The 23,173-nt window shown below is 36.3% G+C and overlaps 3 protein-coding genes and 5 non-coding genes across 8 annotated transcripts; all 8 read right to left on the bottom strand.

The window, feature by feature from the left end:
* Nucleotides 1–394: 394 nt before the first annotated feature.
* LOC147540628 (Insulinase (Peptidase family M16) protein) lies at nucleotides 395–12,597 on the bottom strand. The gene is made up of 22 exons (XM_086643488.1): nucleotides 12,535–12,597; nucleotides 10,081–10,422; nucleotides 8,890–9,136; nucleotides 8,672–8,797; nucleotides 7,146–7,283; nucleotides 6,920–7,054; nucleotides 6,572–6,829; nucleotides 6,288–6,425; nucleotides 5,300–5,369; nucleotides 4,943–5,156; nucleotides 4,548–4,653; nucleotides 3,815–4,048; nucleotides 3,293–3,457; nucleotides 3,058–3,207; nucleotides 2,875–2,966; nucleotides 2,711–2,792; nucleotides 2,361–2,444; nucleotides 2,153–2,269; nucleotides 1,935–2,045; nucleotides 1,732–1,812; nucleotides 1,353–1,547; nucleotides 395–779 (listed from the first exon to the last, which is right to left on the bottom strand). The coding sequence occupies exons 1-22, from the start codon at nucleotides 12,543–12,545 to the stop codon at nucleotides 708–710; spliced, it is 3,168 nt and encodes a 1,055-aa protein (XP_086499614.1). The 5' UTR covers nucleotides 12,546–12,597; the 3' UTR covers nucleotides 395–707.
* A 797-nt stretch (nucleotides 12,598–13,394) lies between these two features.
* Nucleotides 13,395–16,316, bottom strand: LOC147540629 (large ribosomal subunit protein eL28y-like). Its single transcript, XM_086643478.1, has 4 exons — nucleotides 16,127–16,316; nucleotides 15,824–15,977; nucleotides 15,194–15,357; nucleotides 13,395–13,777 (listed from the first exon to the last, which is right to left on the bottom strand). Exons 2-4 carry the CDS (start codon nucleotides 15,969–15,971, stop codon nucleotides 13,643–13,645), a joined length of 447 nt encoding a protein of 148 aa, XP_086499604.1. The 5' UTR covers nucleotides 15,972–15,977; nucleotides 16,127–16,316; the 3' UTR covers nucleotides 13,395–13,642.
* On the bottom strand, nucleotides 14,047–14,137 carry LOC147540630 (small nucleolar RNA R24). Its single transcript, XR_015226807.1, has one exon. It is a non-coding gene; the product is annotated as a small nucleolar RNA R24 (small nucleolar RNA).
* On the bottom strand, nucleotides 14,270–14,360 carry LOC147540631 (small nucleolar RNA R24). The gene has a single exon (XR_015226804.1). It is a non-coding gene; the product is annotated as a small nucleolar RNA R24 (small nucleolar RNA).
* On the bottom strand, nucleotides 14,472–14,562 carry LOC147540632 (small nucleolar RNA R24). The gene has a single exon (XR_015226805.1). It is a non-coding gene; the product is annotated as a small nucleolar RNA R24 (small nucleolar RNA).
* LOC147540633 (small nucleolar RNA R24) lies at nucleotides 14,662–14,752 on the bottom strand. The gene has a single exon (XR_015226809.1). It is a non-coding gene; the product is annotated as a small nucleolar RNA R24 (small nucleolar RNA).
* On the bottom strand, nucleotides 14,840–14,930 carry LOC147540634 (small nucleolar RNA R24). The gene has a single exon (XR_015226808.1). It is a non-coding gene; the product is annotated as a small nucleolar RNA R24 (small nucleolar RNA).
* Nucleotides 16,317–16,992: 676 nt separating the features above from the next.
* On the bottom strand, nucleotides 16,993–22,048 carry LOC147540635 (uncharacterized protein At1g51745-like). The gene is made up of 4 exons (XM_086643479.1): nucleotides 21,528–22,048; nucleotides 20,791–21,100; nucleotides 18,943–19,934; nucleotides 16,993–18,492 (listed from the first exon to the last, which is right to left on the bottom strand). Exons 2-4 carry the CDS (start codon nucleotides 20,973–20,975, stop codon nucleotides 17,438–17,440), a joined length of 2,232 nt encoding a protein of 743 aa, XP_086499605.1. The 5' UTR covers nucleotides 20,976–21,100; nucleotides 21,528–22,048; the 3' UTR covers nucleotides 16,993–17,437.
* Nucleotides 22,049–23,173: the final 1,125 nt, after the last annotated feature.

Consider the following 23,173-nt stretch of genomic DNA (forward strand, 5'->3'; position numbering starts at 1 on the left):
ATTTTTGGGCACCAAGAGGGTGTAAATAATCAATCGACCAATGCTAGTCATCACGGTTAAGCTCAGTATAAATAGATCGTGAATGAAGTGACGACAGACTTGTCATCACTGTTAAGCTCAGTATAAATAGATCGTGAATGAAGTAACGACAGACTTGTCGTTTTCGATAATATGTTGTTTCTAGTCTATGCTAGACGCACTCCGACATACACACTGTTACCTGCAAAACTTGTGTATTTATGTTGGCTTACCACATTAAGCTTGCTGTGTTCATCAACACATAGTTCGGACAACATTTTCTGCGCAGATTAGGGCACGAGTTATACCTAGTAAAAAAAAATTCATAGTAAAAAGCTCATTAACCCCTCTCATCTGATCAACTATCTAAAAAGAATTTCTAACGAACAACATATTTTGGGTTTATTTCTTATATAAAGTATCCATGAAGTTGTCTTTCAGTGTCTACATCAAAATTGTCAATTGAACTTCACATAATTCATGAACATATTTGTTATGATTAAGGTGAAATGACCAAAAAGAAATATGACAAGTGTGTTACCACAAAATGATATAAACCTAATAATATTGAAACCACTCTCATCTTTAGATCCCGGAGAGCAAACACGAGAGGTTCGACGATTGATTATGCTGATTGATCGTCGGTGTTCAGTCAGTCGTTTCTCTCTAATTCTTGTAAATAACTTCTACTAAGATCTTAAAGTACTCCTTGAGTGTCTCCATAAGCTGACAGCTAAAACCATTGCAACTGCTGCAAAAATCTGCAAGAAACCAAATGAAGAAATGGGGGCTCAAATTCTAACAGACAGAAGATACCAATTTATGTTTTATGTGTCTTTAATCAGCCCATGTAACGGAACATGAGACAGAAATAACAGTGTTTATGGAGAATTAAAGATCACAATATGGGTCAGAAGGACTGCGATTCAAAGTTTCTTTTTCTGCAGTTGTTTTCCGATCTAGTGGGCAAATTACAACAAACTATTCGATCCAACACTGACAGTACAACAGCCTTTTGAGAACATTATGAGTTGGAAAAAGTATAGAGCCCGAACTCTATGCTCGACCTAGGACTGAATGTTGATCCAGGTGATCTTGTTTTGAGTTACTACCTCCTTGAGGTACATAAAAAAATGATCTTTCAAATTGTTAGTCACAGTTCTCAAACTTGAGTGGGGCAAAGAATCGGGCTCAGTAGAATTGCTATGATGAGTTCTCCTACAAAAATAGCGACACCATTCGAAAATGGATGGTAGAGAAAAGGATCCATTAAAAATAGAAATCCTTCATGTGTTAGTGGATTGTGGGCACATGATCTTATATTCATGACTTACCTTTGTTTCTCGACTACATAAGTTCATGGTAGATCGGTATAGAGACTTGAGCTTCTTCAAGCAAGAGGATTGTGGCATTAGAATCACTACACTGTATTGCTTTCTGCAAGGGAAAGGTAGTATTCGTCGCAAAGCTGATTGCGCTGTTGAAGGTATCAATGATTGTCTAACTTCATCACGTCCATCATCTTGAATCTGTAGTAGGAAAACAGGAAAGGAGGAAAGTCAACACGCTTATTCTTTTAAAAAGCAGAAAAAAATCCCATTAAAGAATCCTTTTGGTTCCTTTAACGATATTTGCAATTTCAAAAACGAAAACAAATAAATAACCTGGAAAATCAATAAAAACATTCCAATGAAGAGAGCATGCACCACTGACCTTAAAAGAAGCACTAACATCACCAAAATAAACTCGTGACTGATAGCTTCGAAGAATCCTATCCAGCCAGTAGTAGTTTTCCTTCAAGATCACAAAATAATCAGAATTGTAATCGAAGCTTCTCCGAGTAGTTAGATACTTAGATATTAAACAAACACTGTAATTTTGTGCTAAGAGATACAATTGTTTGATCATGAATTTACCTGCAACCCGTTTTCATGGGCACGTTGCTCAATTTCAAGGATAGTTGAAACATCTTGATCTGATGGGCCTTCCTCTTGAAGACGTAATATTTCATCCAAGACCAGATCAACCTGCAAAGGACGTGAGCAATAAAAAAAAGTGCAGAGGTGTTCCGAGTAGAAGTTGCTTCGAATTATAATTGCAAGCAACAAATATCGATTTTTTCTTGAACACTCACCAGCTTCCATGCGATATCCGGATCACAAGAAAAATTTACACTAATATCACCACGTACATCCCCAGTCCTTGACGGTTTATTACCACCAAGGAACACAGCAACACCAACAGAGTAAATCTGATAGTCGAATTTTATTAAGAAAAAATTAGGCTAACTATGAATTAGTATAAGCATTTCTAATTGACAAAAAACATTTATAAAGAAATACCTGTCCATGCTTGAAACGAAGGACTTGCATAATCTTTGTTTCCAAAAGTTTGCTTAGGAACCCAACAAAGTGAATCTCTTTCATCTTCAATCGAGAGGTCATGCAGATGCAACAAAATAAGAGTTCAGCAAGATTATGAAAGTAATTTACTTTTTTTGAAAGGTGCATACTTTAAGGGTATGACTACGCGTCTCGAGCCCTTGACCTAGAGGGTGGAAACCAACTTGGTAGCCTCTCCAACCAAAGGTTGTTGACAGATAATGAAAGTAATTTAGTGATACCCATTTCAAAAACTGAATCGTAAAATCTCTTCATAATTGTGTATGTAATTGGGTCCGACTCCCACGCACCATAGATTCGTTCTTCAAGTCAACAGGAAATGCTAGTTGGACAGAGCATTGAGCTTCCACCATGGGGCTGCGAACTACTTCCCTATAAGCACGTTTTCGAAATGTTAATAGTTGCAAAGATATCTGATGCCTAGCAATAGTGTGAATATTATTAACGTGGGTACCGAATAATGGTTGCAGGAAAAGTGAAAGGTAGGCCCTTTAAGTCATCTCGGTTGAAATGCAGAAGTGGTTCAGTGGGCTTGGGTATTCCACCCTGCATCGAAAAGCAACAAATAAGTCACATGGATTTCTCAATAACTCGAGTTAAATGCAAGTATGCAACTTATATAGACTATACTACTTACCAGATATTGTAAAATTAGAGGAAGTGCCATTCCAGGGTCAAGATTCCCGGCGATCACAACGGTAAAGGTTGATGGGTCCTTAAAACAGCTATTGAAGTATTCACAAGCTTTTCTTGGATCGACCTTTCTAAGATCATTAATTTTGATAGGCTGCTTCAGAAGAAGTATCACTTGAAATAAGTAAGGAAAAGTCAAATAAAAGGAGATATTTCTTTCGAGAGAAGAGCAATCATACCCTGAAAAAATAGGAGTTCCCATAGTTGACTTCTCGAACACGGTTTGCAAATGCAGTATAGGGATCTCTCTCTTGCGCATAAATTGCTTCTTTTGCCATTTCCATCACTATTTCAACTTCTTCTTCTCCTGGCACTACATTTGTGGTGAATAGTTGATACACAAGCTGCAGGTAGCCAATGAGATAATAAGATCACCATCGTTGAATCAGATCGGGTAACTAGAACTTCACAGTGATTTATGAATAATAGATGAAAAGCAATATAGAAGCATTCGTATTACTCTCAGAGGTGGTGGATTAAAAAGTTCAAAATGACAACCATGGACTGCAAGTCAACATGAACATTTGGAGTTCATAGCACTAAGAATTGGGAAATTTGACAAAAAGCAGGACAAGATCGACAAAGTTTTGTATATGCATAAACATCTACGAGCAAACTAAAAATGAATATTTACTCACTTGCATAGTATATTAGAGCGGCGAACCTGAACACAAGATACTAGTTCATCTAGTCAAACAAACCTGCAAGGCGGTCTCCAGGTCAGAGGGCGAGCAATCACCAGAAAAGGTTCGCATATATGCTCCTATCTTAGTACCAACTTCAGCTCTCTTTCCAGCGAGCATATCCATGAGAACAGATGGTTTGTAACCAAATACACCAATCTCTCCAGCAATGGTTGAGCCCATTGAGCATGAAAAATACTCGCTTTCTGGCAGTTCAGATAGACCCCCATATGTGAACCCAGTAAAAAGAACCTGCCGGAAACAAACTAAGAATAAGTAATATAGGAGAATCTCTGAGAAAATATTCAATACCTTAATCTACCCCATGCTCTTTGGCAAGGACATGAATTCAGAATCAGAAAAAAGAAGGATATATATAAGAGTCTTACATAATTTAACTAAACCTTAGAACATGAGAAGGATGTTGATTTCTTACATCTAGATCATTTGTCAGAAGATATGCAGTTATTGCTCAATAAAGATTGGTATTTTATGGCAAATCATGTTGACTATTGGCTGCTTTTTAAAACATGTGCTACGATTTGGCACCTGAATTGTGTTTTTTCACTTCTTATTAGCATGTGTTATCTCTTACTTAGTAACATTTGCTATGATTTCGAGAAAAAGTATTCACCAATATATCTCCTCCAAAAAACAGCTGAGGCTAAAGAAAAGTACCACTGAAACCAAATGCATGAATAATCACTTCACAAAGATTACATCATTCAGGATAATGGAATTGGTCAAGTACCTGATCATCAAAGAAGTTTGTACGCTTGTAGCACACTCTCATGCCATTTGATAGAACTAATTCGGTGGCTCCAATACTTGGAAACTCTATCTCTTTCACCACGGTCCTGAAACAAACTTTTTCAAAAATTTAGGCAATATATTATACAAATACAAGGCTTCAGATTACGGAATTAGAACATCACCAACATCAAATGGAATTCAGAATAAAAACAATGTACGGGGAGACGCTTATATCATTTAGAACACTATACTATGAGTGGTTTTCAAGCCAAACCGCCAAAGTGCTTTTCTAGACAGATGGAACATGTAGCTTAAAACGACATGATTAGGGCATTATCTTCAAAAGGAAAATATACAGCACCACATGAAGACTCTAAATAAATCAAAACTCACCCGGGATCTGGGATTCTGCTGACGATCTCTTCGGGAATGTGTTCATCGTCCCACGGAGAAATGTGTCTTTCTTCCTCAAGAGTGTTGACCTTCAGAAGAGAACTTCTCAGATCATCTATTGTTGCATGTGGTCGGGGTTCAGCTGCCTTAATGACGCAGCTGCACGACGTGCGATAGTTTTCAGCATACTTAGATACCTCAGCAGCCGAAATTTCTGTAATATACAGACAAATTATTATATAAACACGGGTTCATAAGAAACTTCTAATGCTAGCTAATTATGATTATAATACAAAAAATAATTCTTTTTATAGACAATAATAAAAAGTTATATCGAAGTAGAAAGATCAAACTCACGAGGTAAAAGAGTCTTCTGCAGTTTTGCCTCAAACTCAATCCCAACAACAGGTTCGTGATGGAGAAAATGCTGCGAAATCAAATGAAAAAAAATTAGAATGATCAAGAGTGATCTGAACACTTCACAAAATGAGAAGGATGGGAATGTTATCAATATATTCACAGTTCAATCTGCATATGAATCTAACTAAACTTCTTAATACAGAATTCTGGGTCATAAATAATCCATAAGGTGTTCTTGGTGTTGATGCATTAACAGGTCAGAGTGTCAGACAGAAGTAGGCCTATATATCCAAGGGATCTCAAAACCTTTGATAAAAGGGTTAAAACAGTAGGCCAGTGGAAATCGTGGTGTCTTTATCACAAGTTTTCTATTCTATTGAGGAAACTGGTTAGAGAAGAACCCCTTAATTTATTGATGAGCAACCACAGCCCCACACCATCATGTAGAAGTATCACAGTTCTGTAAGACCTCCAAGATTCCAATATTGTTCATGTCTGCACATCTTTAGGAATAACATTTTAAGTAAAAAAACTCAACCAACATTATGGCCTGGATCTTTTCTTCATCATCTCACAGTATATTCAAAATATGTAAATGGTTCAAATGTAAATCCCAATTCTGCGTCTGTAACAGATTAAGTAATGTAGGTTGACAAAAAACCAAAGATACACATACAAGTTGACACACAAAGAGTTTGAGGGTAAGGATATATTGAAGGCATTGAAGACCCATTTAAGATGTTTTAGGTTTGGTCGAAGTATATTCGATTTAGCTTTGCAATAAACTTCTTCAAAAATCAAAATCACTATGAAAGATAAATAAACAGTACATGAAGAAGTGATAAGAGTAAGGAACTAGTAAAAAAGCATGGAGACCGGAAGCAGACCATGGTTGCGCAGAGGCCAAAAAGTTGGCCAACTGATGCATTTGAAAAATAACTAATATCATGAAATTTCACAAACGAAATAAATGATTTGGAAATACTTGCAAATATTCATCGCGCAGGCTTGTTGACTGCATTTGATCACGCTCTAAGTATGCAGACTCGATCTCTGACAGTAATAATGCTCTAACTGTTAATATTTCACGCTCTGAAAATCCATGAAGGCGGATCCTGGCAATCTGGCAATAAGACAGCAATCAGATAAAAGAAGAAGCATGACTCCCTTTTATTTATTTTTAAATTTAAATTTCATTATTTTATAAATTCTTTCCCCGTTCGGTTTAAATAGATAAAAACAAGTTCTCAGCTCAGATGGCATATATACCTCCATGAGCATTGACTCCAAAGCTTCAATAGTCCCCTTCTCTTTGCAAGTTGCAGTCATCATATAAGCTTTCATTGGACGAACCAGAGCATCTGCTGTAGAGGAGCAGGAAAAAAATGGGGGATCTTTTCTCCTGGATATTTTAAAGTACCTCTGGTTAAGAGCACAATGGAACATCGATTCTGCCAGTGAGTCTCTGTAGTCCTTCACTGTCTTTAGCTCACCAACTGGCATCTTACAGCTGATCATAACCGCAGACTGTTATGATTCAGAGCCAAAAGAAGAAAAATATCAAAATTCTATGAATCCAATATGAATGAATAAGAATATAATCCACGGAATACGTACACCACCAGCTTCCGATTCAACAAAACATGAGAAACGTGGATCTTCATGAGATGGGACAAGAAATTCTGGAATAAGTGGAGGGCCAGAGGACGAAACTTTGGACCCAAAATGCATCTTTATCAGATCGACCACACTCTGCACAAATGAAGTTACCCATCTGTTTTAGAATGTCATAGTAGTCACAAATGAGTAAATAGAGAAAAAGGATACATGTAATGAATTTGACCTGAGTATCAGGAAAATCCCCAACAGCAACCACTGCCATATTATGTAAGTGATACCATTTCTGGTAGAACTGCCTAACAGAATCAGAGGAAACGGTCCGTATCACCTTTTCTAGACCAATTGGTAGACGCTCAGCATACTGCAAATCCAGTCATTTCAACAAACGAGTAACTACATTTTACTAATTACAAGCGAACAGAGGCGGAGCCAGAAATTAACTCAGGGACGGGCTGAAAATAAGAACTACCTAATACAAAAACAGTTTCTAATATCAATAATGCAGGAGTTTTTTTACTCTTACATATCTAGTACATTTAATTCATTACCTATATATTCACGTACCTGTTTTATAACAGATTAAGTTATTTATATTGTAAATACTATTTTCGTTCATAGAATATATCAAATTATAAGCTGAGGATTAAAAAAGTTGAATTTTCAATTACTATCCAATAGTCAAAACATTGGAGCTATATTTACTTTGATAGTTACATTTATATTAGCTTAATTCATAGTCTCTTTTTTCAATTAAAAAAACTGGATAGTAGTTGTAATTATGGTTATTAAGAATTGTTGTATAAAAAGAAATGAAAAAATATAGAAGATATTAGAGAAAATTGGGAAATCGGAAAAACCAAACACAACTTGTCCTTTAATTTCTTTTGGCACAAAACCAAACCTGGCCTTGCCAGATTAAATTGGGCACAAAGGGGAAAACTGGTAAGAGATGGATTGGAAGTTTGGAACACATAAAGTGTCTGTTTAAGCAGCATCCTTCCCATCTCTTTGCCACCTATCCATAAAGCTTCAATGAATGGATTCAGGGTGTTCTTTAATTATCCAAATTTAGACCCGGGCTGCAGCCCGGCGGAGCCCACTAGTGGCTCCGCCTCTGCAAGTGAAGGACAAAAATTAAAGCGACCAAACAAGAGATGTGTTTCATGATTAAAATTGAGTTTCTAGAAATTTATTTGTCTGCTAAAATCTTAGACTGCAAATTTGCATTCAAGAAAGTCAGAAACTAAAACATCATTTAGTAAGCAGTGTATGACATATAGAAATAACTGGATTTGGGCATACCAATGACAGCCAACATCATGTGTAAAACACCATCAAAATAATATCATGTTAAACATGGCACCCTTAAGAACGGAGGCCAGATATGTCATAAGACTCATAACTTCAATACGTTTAAGGGTACTTAACAGTTAACACAATTCTAGTTTTGCGCTCATAATAGTTAGACTACGATGGTTAAATCTTGGAAAGGAAGTAAGAAAGGTTGATAGTCATGCTGTAAGTCAGCAGTTCTTTCAGTGGGTCGTCAAGCCTTATTTTTCAGAGGTTATTATTTAAGTTCAAATCTTATTTGACCCAGCCTAATGTAATCCAGCTGTATTTGTAGTAAGCCTGCTTTTATCCTTGTGATGTAGCTTATGTTTCTGCAACCCTAGAGAACTCTAATTTGGGAAGTCTAGCTCATCATTTTCCAATACTATCATATGACAAAATTCAGAATCACACTACCCTTGAGCCTTCCATCATTAAAATCCAGTGCGCGTCCTGCATGCGCCCATTAGCATTCCGGCTTCCTCGGTATTCTTCTAGAACAGCGCCTCTTTCTTTCTCCAAATCTTCGGTTGAAACCCGAACCTATATTACATAAAGATTCAAACAAAAAGGATTTGATTTCATGATCTAAGTAGCATTTAGGCTATAAAAGATGAAAATGCGGCTATGACTACCTCGGAGCTAAACTCTGCCAAGACAGATATGGCCTGAGATAAGAGTTCTGGTTTGTCAATAGGAACAAGCAACTCATATATGGTTTCATCTGCTGAAGTTGAAGCATTCTGACAAGCGCCAAACTCCGCTCCTATGCTCTCGAGAAATTTAACGATATCATGGTTTGTGTACTTTTTTGTGGCACTGAAAGCGAGATGCTCGACTATGTGAGCTACACCTCGCTCATCCTCCTCTTCCACAACTGAACTGCCGCCATAAGAAAAACGAACTAATTGCTCATTTCTCAATAAGTTAAATAATTGAGCACATGTACAATGGATGGTTATATTAAATATTTTGCGGGTTAACAACATATGCTTCATTCTAGAAATCCAATCAAGTAAAGTATTCCTAAATGGATAATATAAATCAATCACAGGTGAACAAGTAGATCTTGCCTTCATCCGTACTCTTCTTATAAGAGGTACTAAGATCTATTCATGCGAAATAGTAGCTGCCCAAATTCCTATACCTCTTTCTTGGACAGTGAAATTTGTTCTCTTCTTGATTGTAGTATGCAGTAAGTTCATTAATCATTATTTCGGGTGTTCAGATCTGTTTCTTGACATGAGCAAAAATTTAGACAACTCCATAGGTGTATTGGCAAGAAATCAACTAGAAAAGCTATATGATTTGTACGTGTTGGTATTTTCATAGAAGCTGATGTCAAGCAAAGTATGTCATGTTGGTCTAATACACTAATCAGTGTTACCAGACACTCTGCCATCCCCACACAACAGAAAATAATGCATCGAAGAAGTATACTCCTAATGGACTCAATACACATGCTAGCATATCGCTGCGTACAGGTACCCGTACAATAGCGACCCGTTTACCAGATAACATCAGAGTCTAATAAATTTTTTACTTGCCCAATCAAATTAAGACCCAAATTCTCCAATTTCAAGTCAAATTCAAATGTTGGGGCAAATCAATTACAGAAAAAGAAAATTCCCATGAATCATTAAAAACCTAGGCAAGTAACTTGGGACAAAAGCAGAAACTCCCCATCAAATTTTAACAATAGATATAGCAATTAGTACTCAACTACTTGTTTAAATTCAGTAATGTTAAAATCATCAAATAAAACAAAGCAATCAAAATCAATTTAAGAATGACTAGTAATATAGATAAGAGAAATTTATACTTACCCAACTTTTACAGCAAGAGCAAGAGCAGCTCGCATTTTAGGTTTAGAATTGGAACGAACGTAATAAGAAAGACCATTTTCAAGTTTACCATATTCAACTCCAACTGGGTTTTGCTCTAAAACATCATTCATATCGACATTAACAAGTTTCAGTGATCTGAAACCATGTTTTTGAGCGATTTGTGATGTCTCCACTGGCAACAAATCCATCCTCTCTCTCTCTAACCCTTTCTCTCTCCAACCCTTTCCTTCTCCCTTTGTCTCTCTTATGTTCTTGGTTGAAGAGTGTAAATCTGAAGAGTGAGTGATTCGGTTTTCTTTCCTCTTTCTCTTCACTAAAAAACTGAGGGTCCGTTTGATACGTGAGAAAAGTGGGTAAGAAAACTGATTTTCTTAAGAAAATCAGTTTTCTGGTGTTTGATTGGTCTTTATGAGTAAGAAAACCGAATTCTCATGGAAAAAAAAGTGGGAAAAAAGGGAGTTTTATTTGCCCACAAAAAAGGTGGGAAAACCTAATTCCCACCCTCTGCCAAAACGCGCTCTCTCTCCTCTTCCAGTCTTCCGTCTTTCTCTCTAAAACTCTCATCTCTCTATTTCCATGGTCGAAGCTCCATCTCTCATGGCTCCAAGAACACTCAAGCTCCATTTTGCCACGGTGAACAAGATCTAACTCTTCATCTCTGTCTACGATTTCTCTCTCAGGCGACTAGATTATATCTCTCTCTTGCAACATCTCTCTGGACTAGAAAAATGGCAGATCATCTTTTCTCTAAAATTGCAAGTCTTGAAGCCCTAAATCCCGATCAATTGAAATCGCTCAGATCAATCACCTCTCTCGCTCTCATTCTCTTTTTGATGATTGATTTCTCTTTCTAGTTTGTAGATGAGATTGAACCAGAAAAAAAACCTAAATCCCGATATGTTCAAATCCTCATCCCAATCTGCAGAAACCCTCATCCTAACTTGTTTGAACTGGAAAATACCCTAATTTTCGGAGCTTCATCTTCATAACAAACAACAATGAAAGATGAACATCAGGTTGGCGAATTACTCATTTCCTTTTTTAATCACAATTAGGAAAAAGATTCAATGGATCAAAGTGTTATCTCCTGTTGCTTCAAATTCTCAACCAATCCTAGTGAAAGTGTCAGAATGAGAATTAATTGGAAGATTGGGAAGTATCACCAACTTGATGATGATCTTCTTCCTGCTGTTCCAATATTACAACAGTAAGATGACAACGAATGAAACCCCATATAAATCTCATATAAATCTCCTACTTCTTGGAGTTCAATAATCTCTACTTTTGCTCAAAATGAACTCCCTTAATCCTCACTTGAATTCTTTCGAAAATGTTGGAATATGGTATTAGACCAGACTATCATATATTTCCTAGTGCAACCAAATCCTGTGCTATCTTGTCTAGATCAGATATTGGACAATCTATTCATTCTCTTGCCATCAAAATGGGTTTTGATTCAGATGTGTTTGTGGGTAGTTCAGTGGTTGATATGTATGCTAAATGTGGAGTTACAAAAAAAGCTCCCAAGATGTTTGATAATATGCCTAATAAAAATGTTAGTTTCTTGGAGTGGAAAGATATATGAGTATGCTTAAATGGATGAAGATGAAGAAGCTCTAAGGCTTTTCAAACAGGCTTTGTTAGAGGATTTGGAGGTTAATGATTTTACCTTTTCGAGTGTTATTCGGGTTTGCGGCAATTCTACATCACTAGAATTTGGCAAACAAATACAAGGGTTATGCTTAAAAACAAGTTTTGATTCGTCAAGCTTTGTAGGTAGTTCTTTGATTTCATTGTACTCAAAATGCGGAGTCATTGAAGAAGCTTACCGAGTTTTCGATGAAGTATTTGTAGCAATTATTTGTAGCAATTATTTGGAGCAATTTCTTTTGGAACAACGGGTTATCGAGGTAGTTGAAAGAGTCTTTCATTAAACTTCTAGTCTTCCACATACACTCACAAGAACAACGAATTATCGGGGTAGTCTACTAATAATTAAGTGATAGTCAGAAGTCAATAACAATTATTTGGAGCAATTTCTTTTGGAAGCATTCAAGTAAAATATGCATACTACAATAATCTATCTTTAATAGATCATAGATCTAAGTATTGGAATCCCACCAAATAAAAGATTTTTGGTTCAATTTAATTAAACAATGGTGAGTGAGAATTGAGTTCCTGACCAACCCATGATATTATGGTGAAAAGTTAAGATTGCTTCCTGTTAAGGATGAATATCATCACGAATTTTGAAGGCACCCTCAATGAACATGTGAATACAAGAAATGTCAACGATTTTTAAAGGCACCTACCATTTTCCTACAACCGTATCAAACACTTCAAAATTCAATTTACATAAGAAAATGTTGATTTTCTTACCCACTAGAAAAGGTTGATTTTCTTACCCAAGGTTTTCTCACGTATCAAACGGACCCTGATTTCATTTTGTCATTGTTATATGAACATCTATTTTTGCTACATAAACACCAATTCCTTAGAGAGACATCAATGTTTATTATTTAGCATTTTTAATCCTTAGATTTTAAATATTCATTTTTAAGGACCTATGTTTAAAATATTTACGTCGAACCCTTCATTGTCATCGATGAAGGTTTTGCATGAGACAAAGAGGTACCAACAGGAGAGAAAGAAGAGAAAGGAGAAAGAGAGGGAGGAGACAGAGAGGACGGTAGTTGTTGCAGTGTTGGAATTAGTAAGACTGCCTTCTAATCTCTCGTGCTCTTTCACTATCGCGAGCAATATAGGGTTTAAGTGTTACAAATTACAATATTTATAAGTTGTGAGGTTGGAATCAGGGTTTAAGTATCACAAATTACAATATTTGTAAGTTGTGATGTTGGAATCAATACAACTTGTAAAACACAATGATTGCTACCACTCATAATAGAGAGGTCTAAAAATGACAATTAAATTCACGTAAAGTTCGATTGGAGACTTGTACAATACTTTGATGAGATATTTGTTCCTTCAATTCCAAGCAATTTAAACATTCAAAAAACAAGCCAACAACACTTGGTTTGAGTGGTAAGAAGTATAATCTTCCACCTAGAGGTCAAGGGCCTAGGCACACGAACAATTCAAAAAACAAATGACTATATTAATATGTAGTCAGAAAAATGCTACATCTACCTCACCACTAAAATCCTAGCTGAAAAATACATCTCTTAGGGCAAAGTAAATTTCATTCAATCATAACTTTATAGCTCATTATGTAAGGTCCATGATAATATACAAAATCTCCCATAAAAAAATTTGAGCAATTCATTTAGATATGATCCAAAATAATCTTCTCATCCATTAAAATCTTTAACAAATTGTTCCTGGCTTCAAATATGAAAACTTGAAGTGTTGTTAAGAAAAGCAGCACGAAAATGCTAGATTGCTAGGTCAAAACTAAGTTAACACTATTTTTTGATTCAATACTCAAAAGCCAACAGGACTTCTCTCTTCAAACAAACAAATGTTCAGACCAAAAGTTGCAACTTTGTAGGTGGGTTGTGTATGTCTCTAGGTTTTTCGCCTACCATTGAACCTTTACAGCTTGCCTGGTCTTCTTCTTAACACCTGACTTAGCAACCCTAAGACTTCTGTGAACAGCACTCAACCTTGCAAGAGCTGCATATTTCAAATCCCGTCTGTAATAATTGCTAGCTACCTGAAACATTTAATCGAGAAATTTACGGTTTCAAAAATGAAAATAAATAAGATTTATAGAATCTATCATGTGTTGATGATAGATAACCGAATGAAAAATGTTACTATTCTATCCATCAAAAAGTTCTAGAGAATAATCATAATTGGAATTCATACAGTACACGATCAACATTTTGAAACAATCAGTCAATTCAGACAAAAGAATGCAAGAACACAGTCAACTCAGCTAATGAAAACGACAACAAACTAAAAAAAATAAACGAACAAAGAGAAGCTCAGAAGCCAAGCGTAAGTCAATTTCATGGAAGATCTCACTTCCTACATGAGTTCTTCTTATATGTTAGCTGCTCATCACTGCTTCAAAACTAGAAACCCTAACCCCCAAGGGTACACCTTACACAAAACCAAATCTTTGTAACATAGAATACAAACACGACATACCCTAATCCTAAGTAAGTATTTCAAGATCAACCCTCAGTACGAAGTACACATACAAGCTCAGAAGCCAAGCGTAAAAACATTTCATAGAAGAACCCACTTCCTACATGGGTTCTTCTTACATGTTAGCTGCTCATCACTGCCTTCAATCTTCGAAATTATTTGCATGCGATAAATCTTAGAGCATATAAAACAATATGCAATAACACAGTCTAATTACTAATTTCAAGATCAACCCTCAGTACGAAGTACAGATACAAGCTCAGAAGCCAAGCGTAAAAACATTTCATAGAAGAACCCACTTCCTACATGGGTTCTTCTTACATGTTAGCTGCTCATCACTGCCTTCAATCTTCGAAATTATTTGCATGCGATAAATCTTAGAGCATATAAAACAATATGCAATAACACAGTCTAATTACTAATTTACTATAACATTTACATATAGACGCTCAGAAGCCAAGCGTAAGAACATTTCATGGAAGATCCCACTTCCTACATGGGTTCTTCTTATATGTTAGCTGGTCATCACTGCTTTAACACTATAAAATAGTTTGCACACGAGTTTATAGAGTATATCAACAATGAAAATGGGAACAGAAAATTATTCAAATTAGAGAAGAAACAAGCTCAGAAGCCAAGCGTAAATACATTTCACAGAAGATCCCACTTCCTACATGGGTTCTTCTTATATGTTAGCTGTTCATCACTGCTTTGAAAACCTAAAGGAGAGAGCTTCAAAGTTTATTTTCGAAACTCTGAAAAAAAATACAATTTTTAAAAGGATTTATCCAACCAATGTGATAGAGAAATAAGCAGAAGTGCATAAAAACTGCATAAGCTCAAACCATCCATATTAAATTGTTATTCGCTCAGCTAAATCGGGCAAATTTCATAGTTTTCGTGTTGTTCTTTACAATTCCACAAATTTTGTGTTTCAATTAGTAAATTGCAACAAGAAATTGAGCTCTCAAGTTACCTGATTTTCAACAGCTTTGGCCATTCGTCTGAAATCCTTAGTCATGACTGACTTTTGAAGTAAATTTGCTGGTCGATTCTGCTTTTTCGTCTTTGTTGTGGCAAGCACAACACCTAGATCCTTGCCTGCGGGTTGAACCGAGACAGTCTTCTTGTTTGCTAACCCTAGAATGCACCAAATGAAAACAAATCAATACACAATAAACTCTAAACCCTTAACCCTAAATGATGAAACTTCAAAGATTAATATTAACATTACAAGTATATACACAAATCAATACTAAACCCTAAACACTCACCCCTAATTCATAAACCCTATATGATGAAACTTCAAAGATTGATATAGAACATTAAAGTGTATACACAAATCAATACTAAACCCTCACCCCCTAATTCATAAACCCTAAATGATGAAACTTTAAAGATTAATATAGAACACTAAAGTGTATACACAAACCAATACCAACCCCTAAACCCTCACCCCCTAATTCATAAACCCTAAAAATGATGAAACTTTATTGATATAGAACATTAAAGTGTATACGCAAATCAATGCTAAACCCTCAATCCTAATTCATAAACCCTATATGATGAAACTTTAAAGATTGATATAGAACACTAAAGTATATACCTGAGTGTTTAAAAGAGTTGATATTGTAAAGGTTGTTGTTTTCCTTTGAAAACTGCACTTTTTGTGATCCATTTCCAAACTCTTTCAATAAAAAGGCATTATTTCTCTTTATGATCTCCCAAATCAAACATCCAGGAACTGTTGTCATTTTTACCTAAACAAGATCATAAACAACATTTCAAGATCAAAATTTATGAAATCAACATCAAAAATTACATTATAACGTGAGATTCAAACTCAGGACGGAAAGATAACTACTAAAGAAAATGAAAGAAAAAACTAGGGTTTCCAGCTTCATTTTACCTTGTGATTTTACAGGGATGAGAACTGAAGTACCCTAACTGTCATAACGATTCGTTTTATAGAACTTCAAAACCCTAAAGTAGAACAAAGAAGTGAAGTCCATGAGAGCCTTTTACCATATTACCCTTTTATTGTAAAAAATGGCCCAGCACTCCCTATGCCAACAAAATTTGGAGAAACTTTGTACAACAAGAAAAACCATACTCAAGAACCAGAATTTCTATGCAGTTTGTCGTAATTCGCACGGATCAGAAACATCAGAATAGCAAATTATGGCAAGCGACAGGAATTCTATCTAGAGTCTACCTGAGTTTTCTTGTTCTTTAGCATTTTTCGAAGAAAAAAAATTTGATAATCAAATTTTGTTAAGTGAAGTTTACACATAGTTTAGACATATTATGTGTAGTTTATATTGTTTGCAAATGTTTGAGATCGAGCACCATCAAGAAATTAGATCTCCGAGCTAATATCTTGTTATATACGGTAAGGTGGGCCTTAATTCGATTAAGAAAATCCAATTGAAATGAAGTAGCGTTTGAGTAGTCTGCAAAAAGGATTGTGTCGCATACCACTACCATGTCTTGTACAGCCGCCTAAGGGATCTCGTTGTTGCGTGGCTAAGCCCAAAAGGTCAACAACTTACTTGTTGTGTGGCTAAGCCCAAAAGGTGAACACCCCATTTACAGATGGACCGACCCAGCCCAAAAGGTCAACTATGTCTCATTAGACACCGTAACCTATAATAAATGGGATGTAAATATTTACAGAAATCTATCATTTATGGAGACAAACATTTAATTGCATATGCAACTCTAGCTCAATTTCAGCCAGTCCTATACCCTAATAACCATATGAAAAGGCAACACTGAAATTCAAAAGCCATCATAACCTAGATAAAAAGGTATACCATCCCATCATCTTCCTGTCTGCTCACACAATTTTTCAGCATATTCGAAATCCAAGGTAATCATAAAAAAACCCGAGAATTCGAACATCTTTTTACATAACAAGTATAACTTCATTTACAGAACTTTTTAATTACCCGAACATGTCTAAATATCAAAATCCCATTGCTAAAACTAAGGAGTCAAGCAGAAAGACTATGGAAATAAATCGATAAGACATTGCTAAGACGGGCATTACCGATTTCTCAATCTTTCTATTACCTGTTGGCAGAACTACAATTTCTCAAAATTGGAAACCCAGAATCTGGTTCAGCAAATACGACTCGTTGTGCTCCAAGAACCAAAACTCAACTCTTCATCGTCTTCGAAAGCTTCTAGGAGGAAGTTAGAAACTATTACCACAAAATTAACATGTTCTCGTAGGGGACTTCAGTGATTCAGTTAACCTACTGAAAACAAGCTTCAATGGGACACAAGTCATCACAGTACTCTTCACCTTTTCAACCGGCAGCTTCTTCTTCTCTTTCTGTTTAGGTAGAATATTCAGTGAAGATAACTTTCGGGTTTTCTTTGACAAGTTTCCAGATTTCTTAGTCTTGGGTAATTTCTTTCGTGATGGAATAGGCTTACTAGTCGATTGCCCGGCGAACTTCTTACTAGGAGGTTGAAGATGCAGCTGATCTGATGAACTTTCTTTTGGAAGGTTAAATAGTTTGGCGGTGCTACTCGTTGGACAATAATTTAGGTTACTCGTTAGAATATCAACGGAACCGTCATCACAAACTTCAACCGTGAGGGGATTACCTATAATGGATTTACCACTAAATTTACTCATAAGAGAAACCAAAGGAACATTCTGATCAGTGTTGCTTGTTTTTACTTCCAGATCAACGTCGAACAATGAAGGAACCCAAGGAAAGCTTGTGCTCGAGATGGGTAAGATTCTCAAGTCAGTTGATGATTTTGCCATTACGGACTCCTCTGATAAGGGCTTGAGTTTGCTGTGTCTAACAACTGCTGAATGAATAAGAACTTCACGATTTTCTACTCTTTCCATGTTGTTTTCAATGGAATCTAAACATTTGAGATCCCCCCTTCGATTGCTGATTTGAGTGCCAATTGATTGCATAAGGGATTCATCCAAGGTATTATTGTGAACTTCATTGCTGATAATTATTGACAACCCATCCATGTGACGAGTATCAGCTTCCTCGTCTCTGTCTACGGATCTCCCCGAGTCGAGGACTTTACTTGTTTTCTTACCCAGGCTTCTCATGTTCCTCTTCCTTTTCAGTTTCCACCTTGAAGTGTTTTTCTTTGTCATGGGGATACTATTACTGTGTTTAATAGCAACACCGGTGGCATCATATTTATTCTGTTCCTTACTCCACAAGGATATTGATCCAACTTGACCTGAATGAAGCTTTTTAGATGCAGAAGGTGCATATACGGGAGAAAAACCTGAAATTATAACCTTAGATTGAAATACGCACAATTTGTTCTTTAGAATTGTAAGCATAAATTATAAATAACACATTGATGTCTGAATATCAAACGAAATGATAAAACCGACTTCTCGGATCCCTCTTCCAAAGGTCACATTGAAGTGTATCACTTTATGGAAAATTACTTTTTATTTCGGTTGTTTTCATCAATTAAGGAGTAGATTTTCATGTAGTAATATAATCTTCACTACTTATGTCATCAAATGATCATCCTGACGATAAAGAGACAGTCACAGACGAAACTTGTTCATAAGCATATTTTCTAATCTATTCTATTTGATGTCTTATTTCAGGAGACGCTAAATTTTAAATGTAAGTGATCCCCTTCAGAAGAAAAAAGAAGTGCATGAAAAGAAAGGATGATATGCAAATAAAGGAAGAAATATGCATTTTTTATGAAGCATACCTTCAGCTTCTATTTCCTCGTCAACGAATGGCACGTCAAATAAATTGTCAGAACAATCATCATCCCGCATACCTGACACCCCAGGAAGATCGCTATTCTTTGAATCAGAATGACAATGGACGGAACCATTACCGATTTCGAATGAATCATCTGTCTTCTGTTTCACAGATTTTAATGCGGAAAATTTCCCGTCTCTTTTTCCTCGAAAAGATAATGGATATGAACTGGCACCTTCATCATAATATATAGGAACAGACACCAATGTTGTACTCTCCAAAACCTTGGTCAGTTGGCGCCGCCGGTTTTTTCTTTTCAAACTCTCAAAAATGCTAGACATTTGAGGTCGTCTTTTCACAGATGATAAGAAACGACTGTCGCTATTTACATGACTTCCATCATGCGAACTATTACGGATGTTAGGCTCACTACCTGAAGTACAATCTAGTTGAACTGACTCTTCAGTTTGGATATGTATACTGAGTGTCTTTCTGTTTGATTCTACCCCATTAACTAGATCCTCGATACCTCTCATTCTTTTGGTCCTTTCAGTTCCATCATCCTCTGAATCATTTGGGGTTTTCCATCTCTTTTTTAGCAAAGGTCGTGCCTTAATATTGCTGCCATTTGGATCTTCAAATGATAAACCAGATTGAGATAGCTCTTGAATCAAATTAGCTTCGACTTTACCTCCTTCCCTATTAACATTCTTGTTTTCTTTGAAAGAGCTATACTTGTTTTCTGCTTGCCTGGCCCCATTATTACGCTGTGTACCAGCAGTACCATCAATTCGCTTGTTAAATTTGTGATGTTCACTAGCTTCACGAGCACTTTCTATTTCTAGAGCATGAAGGATAGCATCATCTCTACGAGCATACTTTACGGCTTTCCTATTAGTATTAGCAGAAGAAGCCTTAGCTTTTTCAATGGACTCACCAAATTCCCCACAACGAAATGCTTTCACGCGCTTTGATTTTTCAAGATTATACCAATCCCTGAAAGTAAGAAAACAATTTATAAGTAACGTTTACACGAAGTTGCCAACAAACAAAAGTTTAGAGGATGATCATTGACTAGTAACGAGCTAAGCAGAAAGAAGTTCAAACTAAAGCCAATAAAAGAAAGTGAAAATTAAAGGCCTCTGTGAATCTTATGCAACAATATTGACAGTTGAATTGGGCAGAAACTAAATCTTACTAAGGAAAAAACTAAGACTTGAATGGTAAAAATTCCATCATCCCTTTAGTTACTGAGAATCCAATGCAAACCACATTGAAGAGGCATGGGAGGAATTTGCAACCCTAAAAAACTACTTTTGGATAAGGTATAGTCAAGTGTGATGGAATCCAATCTTGGGAGGCACGTGTGTAGGAATAAAGAATATCAATGGACTCGGAAGCAATATAAAAAGTAATGGATGATAACAATACTTCCTCTGGTTGCATTCTTATTTCAAACACCATTTCTACTATTCACATCTCAAAGCAACAAACAATACACAAAAACCAACTATTTAGGTGAAACAATGAGCACTCTTTTTGCACAACAACATTGCTAACGGATAGTAGATATCCGATTTGGCTCCAGAAATGACGAATAAAAATATGAGAAATAAATTGTGTGTAGATCTTTCATGAACAGAAACATGGTATGCATGAAACTTAAGCTACCCTAACTGTATACTTGAGAAAGAAGGACAAACTATTCACAAACATTTGACAGAAAAAAGAGACTTGCTTTGAACTGTCAAGTTCCTGCATAGTGCAGGGCAAACAGAAGTATGCAAGTTTCGCAATCTATGCTTAAGAAACCACAAAGGTAATGGAACAAGTAAATGATGAAGGATCTTACAGGCTTGAATCTTCTTTCCCCAAAAGCTTAACCGGTGTGCCAGATTTGGGCGACGCCAAACAATCTCCAGACAATTCATGCATTCCCATAATTCGCCCAGGCCACCATGACCCATTTCGACGCCTAACCCAAACCAACCCACCAACAGACGGATCGATCTTCTTCGTATCCAGCTCACTCCCCATTTCACTTGTACTAAAAACTATAAACTTTTATCAAAAAAAAATCCTTGATATCAAGTTCCAATCTTCATCTTTTTCTACAAATCCAAGTTCTTCAAATCCATGAAAACAGTTTCTCTCCTATTACTCTGAAAATCATTCATAACAGAAAACCACATGAACAAATAAACTTCTCATCTCAACTTAAACACATAGAAAACAAATAAACAAAACCCTACATGGCAAATGCAGTCGGATCAATACATCAGACACAGTTACTACAACCCTAAATGTCGAAACAAAAAAAAAACATGGAAACAAAATGAATGATTCCTAGGCCAAATATCACAAATCTAAGTTCGTATTAGAAATGGGTCATTAGGGTTTCTTCTTCTTTCCTGTCTCTTTCTCTGCACAACTAAAAAAGATTTAATCTTTCTTCTCTACTTTCTCAGTCCATGACTTATAGAGAGAGAGAGAGAAATGAAACCATATCACGTATACCCATAATTCTGTTTGTGATAAACCCTAGATATTCAGTACAGAAAGGGACTCTTAAGAACATCTGAAGGTTACCTCTACAAACTCAGTGACTGTTTCTCTCTCTAAAACTCAGTTTCTCTCGCTAGAAGATGGAGAGGAGTAAGAGAGAGAGAGAGAGGGTTGTGTCGTGTCGTGTCCGGTTTGATCCGCGAACTAGCATTGGACGTATCTTCTTCTTCTTTTTACGGCTGCTGAGTGGTTGCAGAGAGAGAAGAGGGTAGAGAGAGAAAGAGAGAATTTAGAGAGAGAGAGAAGAGAGACAAAAAGGTACACGTCTGCGAGGATGACCATTGGATTCAATCTTACGGGAATCATGCGGGGTTTATTCGGTCCGCATGATGTTATGAGGCTATTAGTATTAACAGAGCTGATAGTGCTTATTTACAGAGCTACTTGTTTGGGAAGAACATCAATGGAATTTTCTTTTCATCATTTTCCAATATTTTTTAGTATTTACAAAGATCTTTTCAGTTTGTCAAATTTTTAAATTTACATTTTTAGCTACAATAGTTGAAATTTTTTCCTTCTTTGTCGAAAATTTTTCTTTCATGAAACAAAATTTTGGCCATAATTTTAATACATGTTTATAGTAAAGCTGTAATTGTTTGATATCATGACTTATCAAGTGAGTCATTCAGATTATATTACTAATTATCTTTGTATGATATTTAACAAATTATTCTTTCGCGTAAAATTGAAATTTAATTATGTGGCTACGGAATTCATGATCTAAAAAAATTTGCTCCACGACAACAAATTACTGTGGAGATATGTGTGTTTGTGGATGTGGAACTCAAAGTTGACAATAAAATTGACAAATCTCCAATGTAACTGCAGTGCATGATATGGAGAGCCATTACTATGACTATTCCACAAAAACACAACAAAAGTCTAACCTGTTTTGAAGCGACATTAAAATGGTTAACGGCCTGAACGACACAACATGACCGAAAGGGACACGTTTGTGCCAAGATTTGTTACGCCAGGCCGTCTGACCACACTCTGATTTAAATAACTCGCAACGAATGTGAATCGCTACATCATGCTGCCACGAAAGCCCCACCCTCCCTTTAAAGAAAGACTCTCACCCCCCTTTTTATGTACATTTTGGGTTGGGACCTAAGGGTCTTCTTTTATCTCCAGAAGTGATTTTGAGAATCAACCAACTGACAATTCGGTAGTCCAGGTGACCGGCAACCTCCTTCTGGCTCAAATGAAATGGGATGAACCCATTGATGCCATGACCTGTATAGGTTGATGGCATAGGTTCGGTGGATCCCTCACTGTTGTTATCCCTAACTCTGTTGCGTTTTCCCCCTAGCCGCTGTGTGGGAAATGCAACTGAAGGGGCGTCGTGTCTATTTGATCAACCATAAAAATTCCAACATACCGTTGCATCCTCTCCTTGCTTTAGTAGGTTACGCGAGTGGCGTTTGAATATGAACAACGACAAAATATGGTACGTGCTTCACCAGATCTCTCATGACCCAATCCAAATTGGATGTTAGCTCTAATGGATTGCGAATGAATTTTGAGTTGAGGAGTTGCCTAACTTTTGCTCGTGCAGTCGCCACATGACACGACTTGTCGCCACAAAATCTTTCTTTTTTTTTTTTTTTTTTTTGTTGAAAGAGTCGCCACAAAATCTTTCAACCAAAAAAAACACCCAGCACAAAATC

The sequence above is a fragment of the Eschscholzia californica genome, unplaced genomic scaffold (genome assembly GCF_041429995.1).
Source record: "Eschscholzia californica isolate CP2 unplaced genomic scaffold, dmEscCali1.0.p SCAF_5, whole genome shotgun sequence".
Classification (NCBI taxonomy): Eukaryota; Viridiplantae; Streptophyta; class Magnoliopsida; order Ranunculales; family Papaveraceae; genus Eschscholzia; species Eschscholzia californica.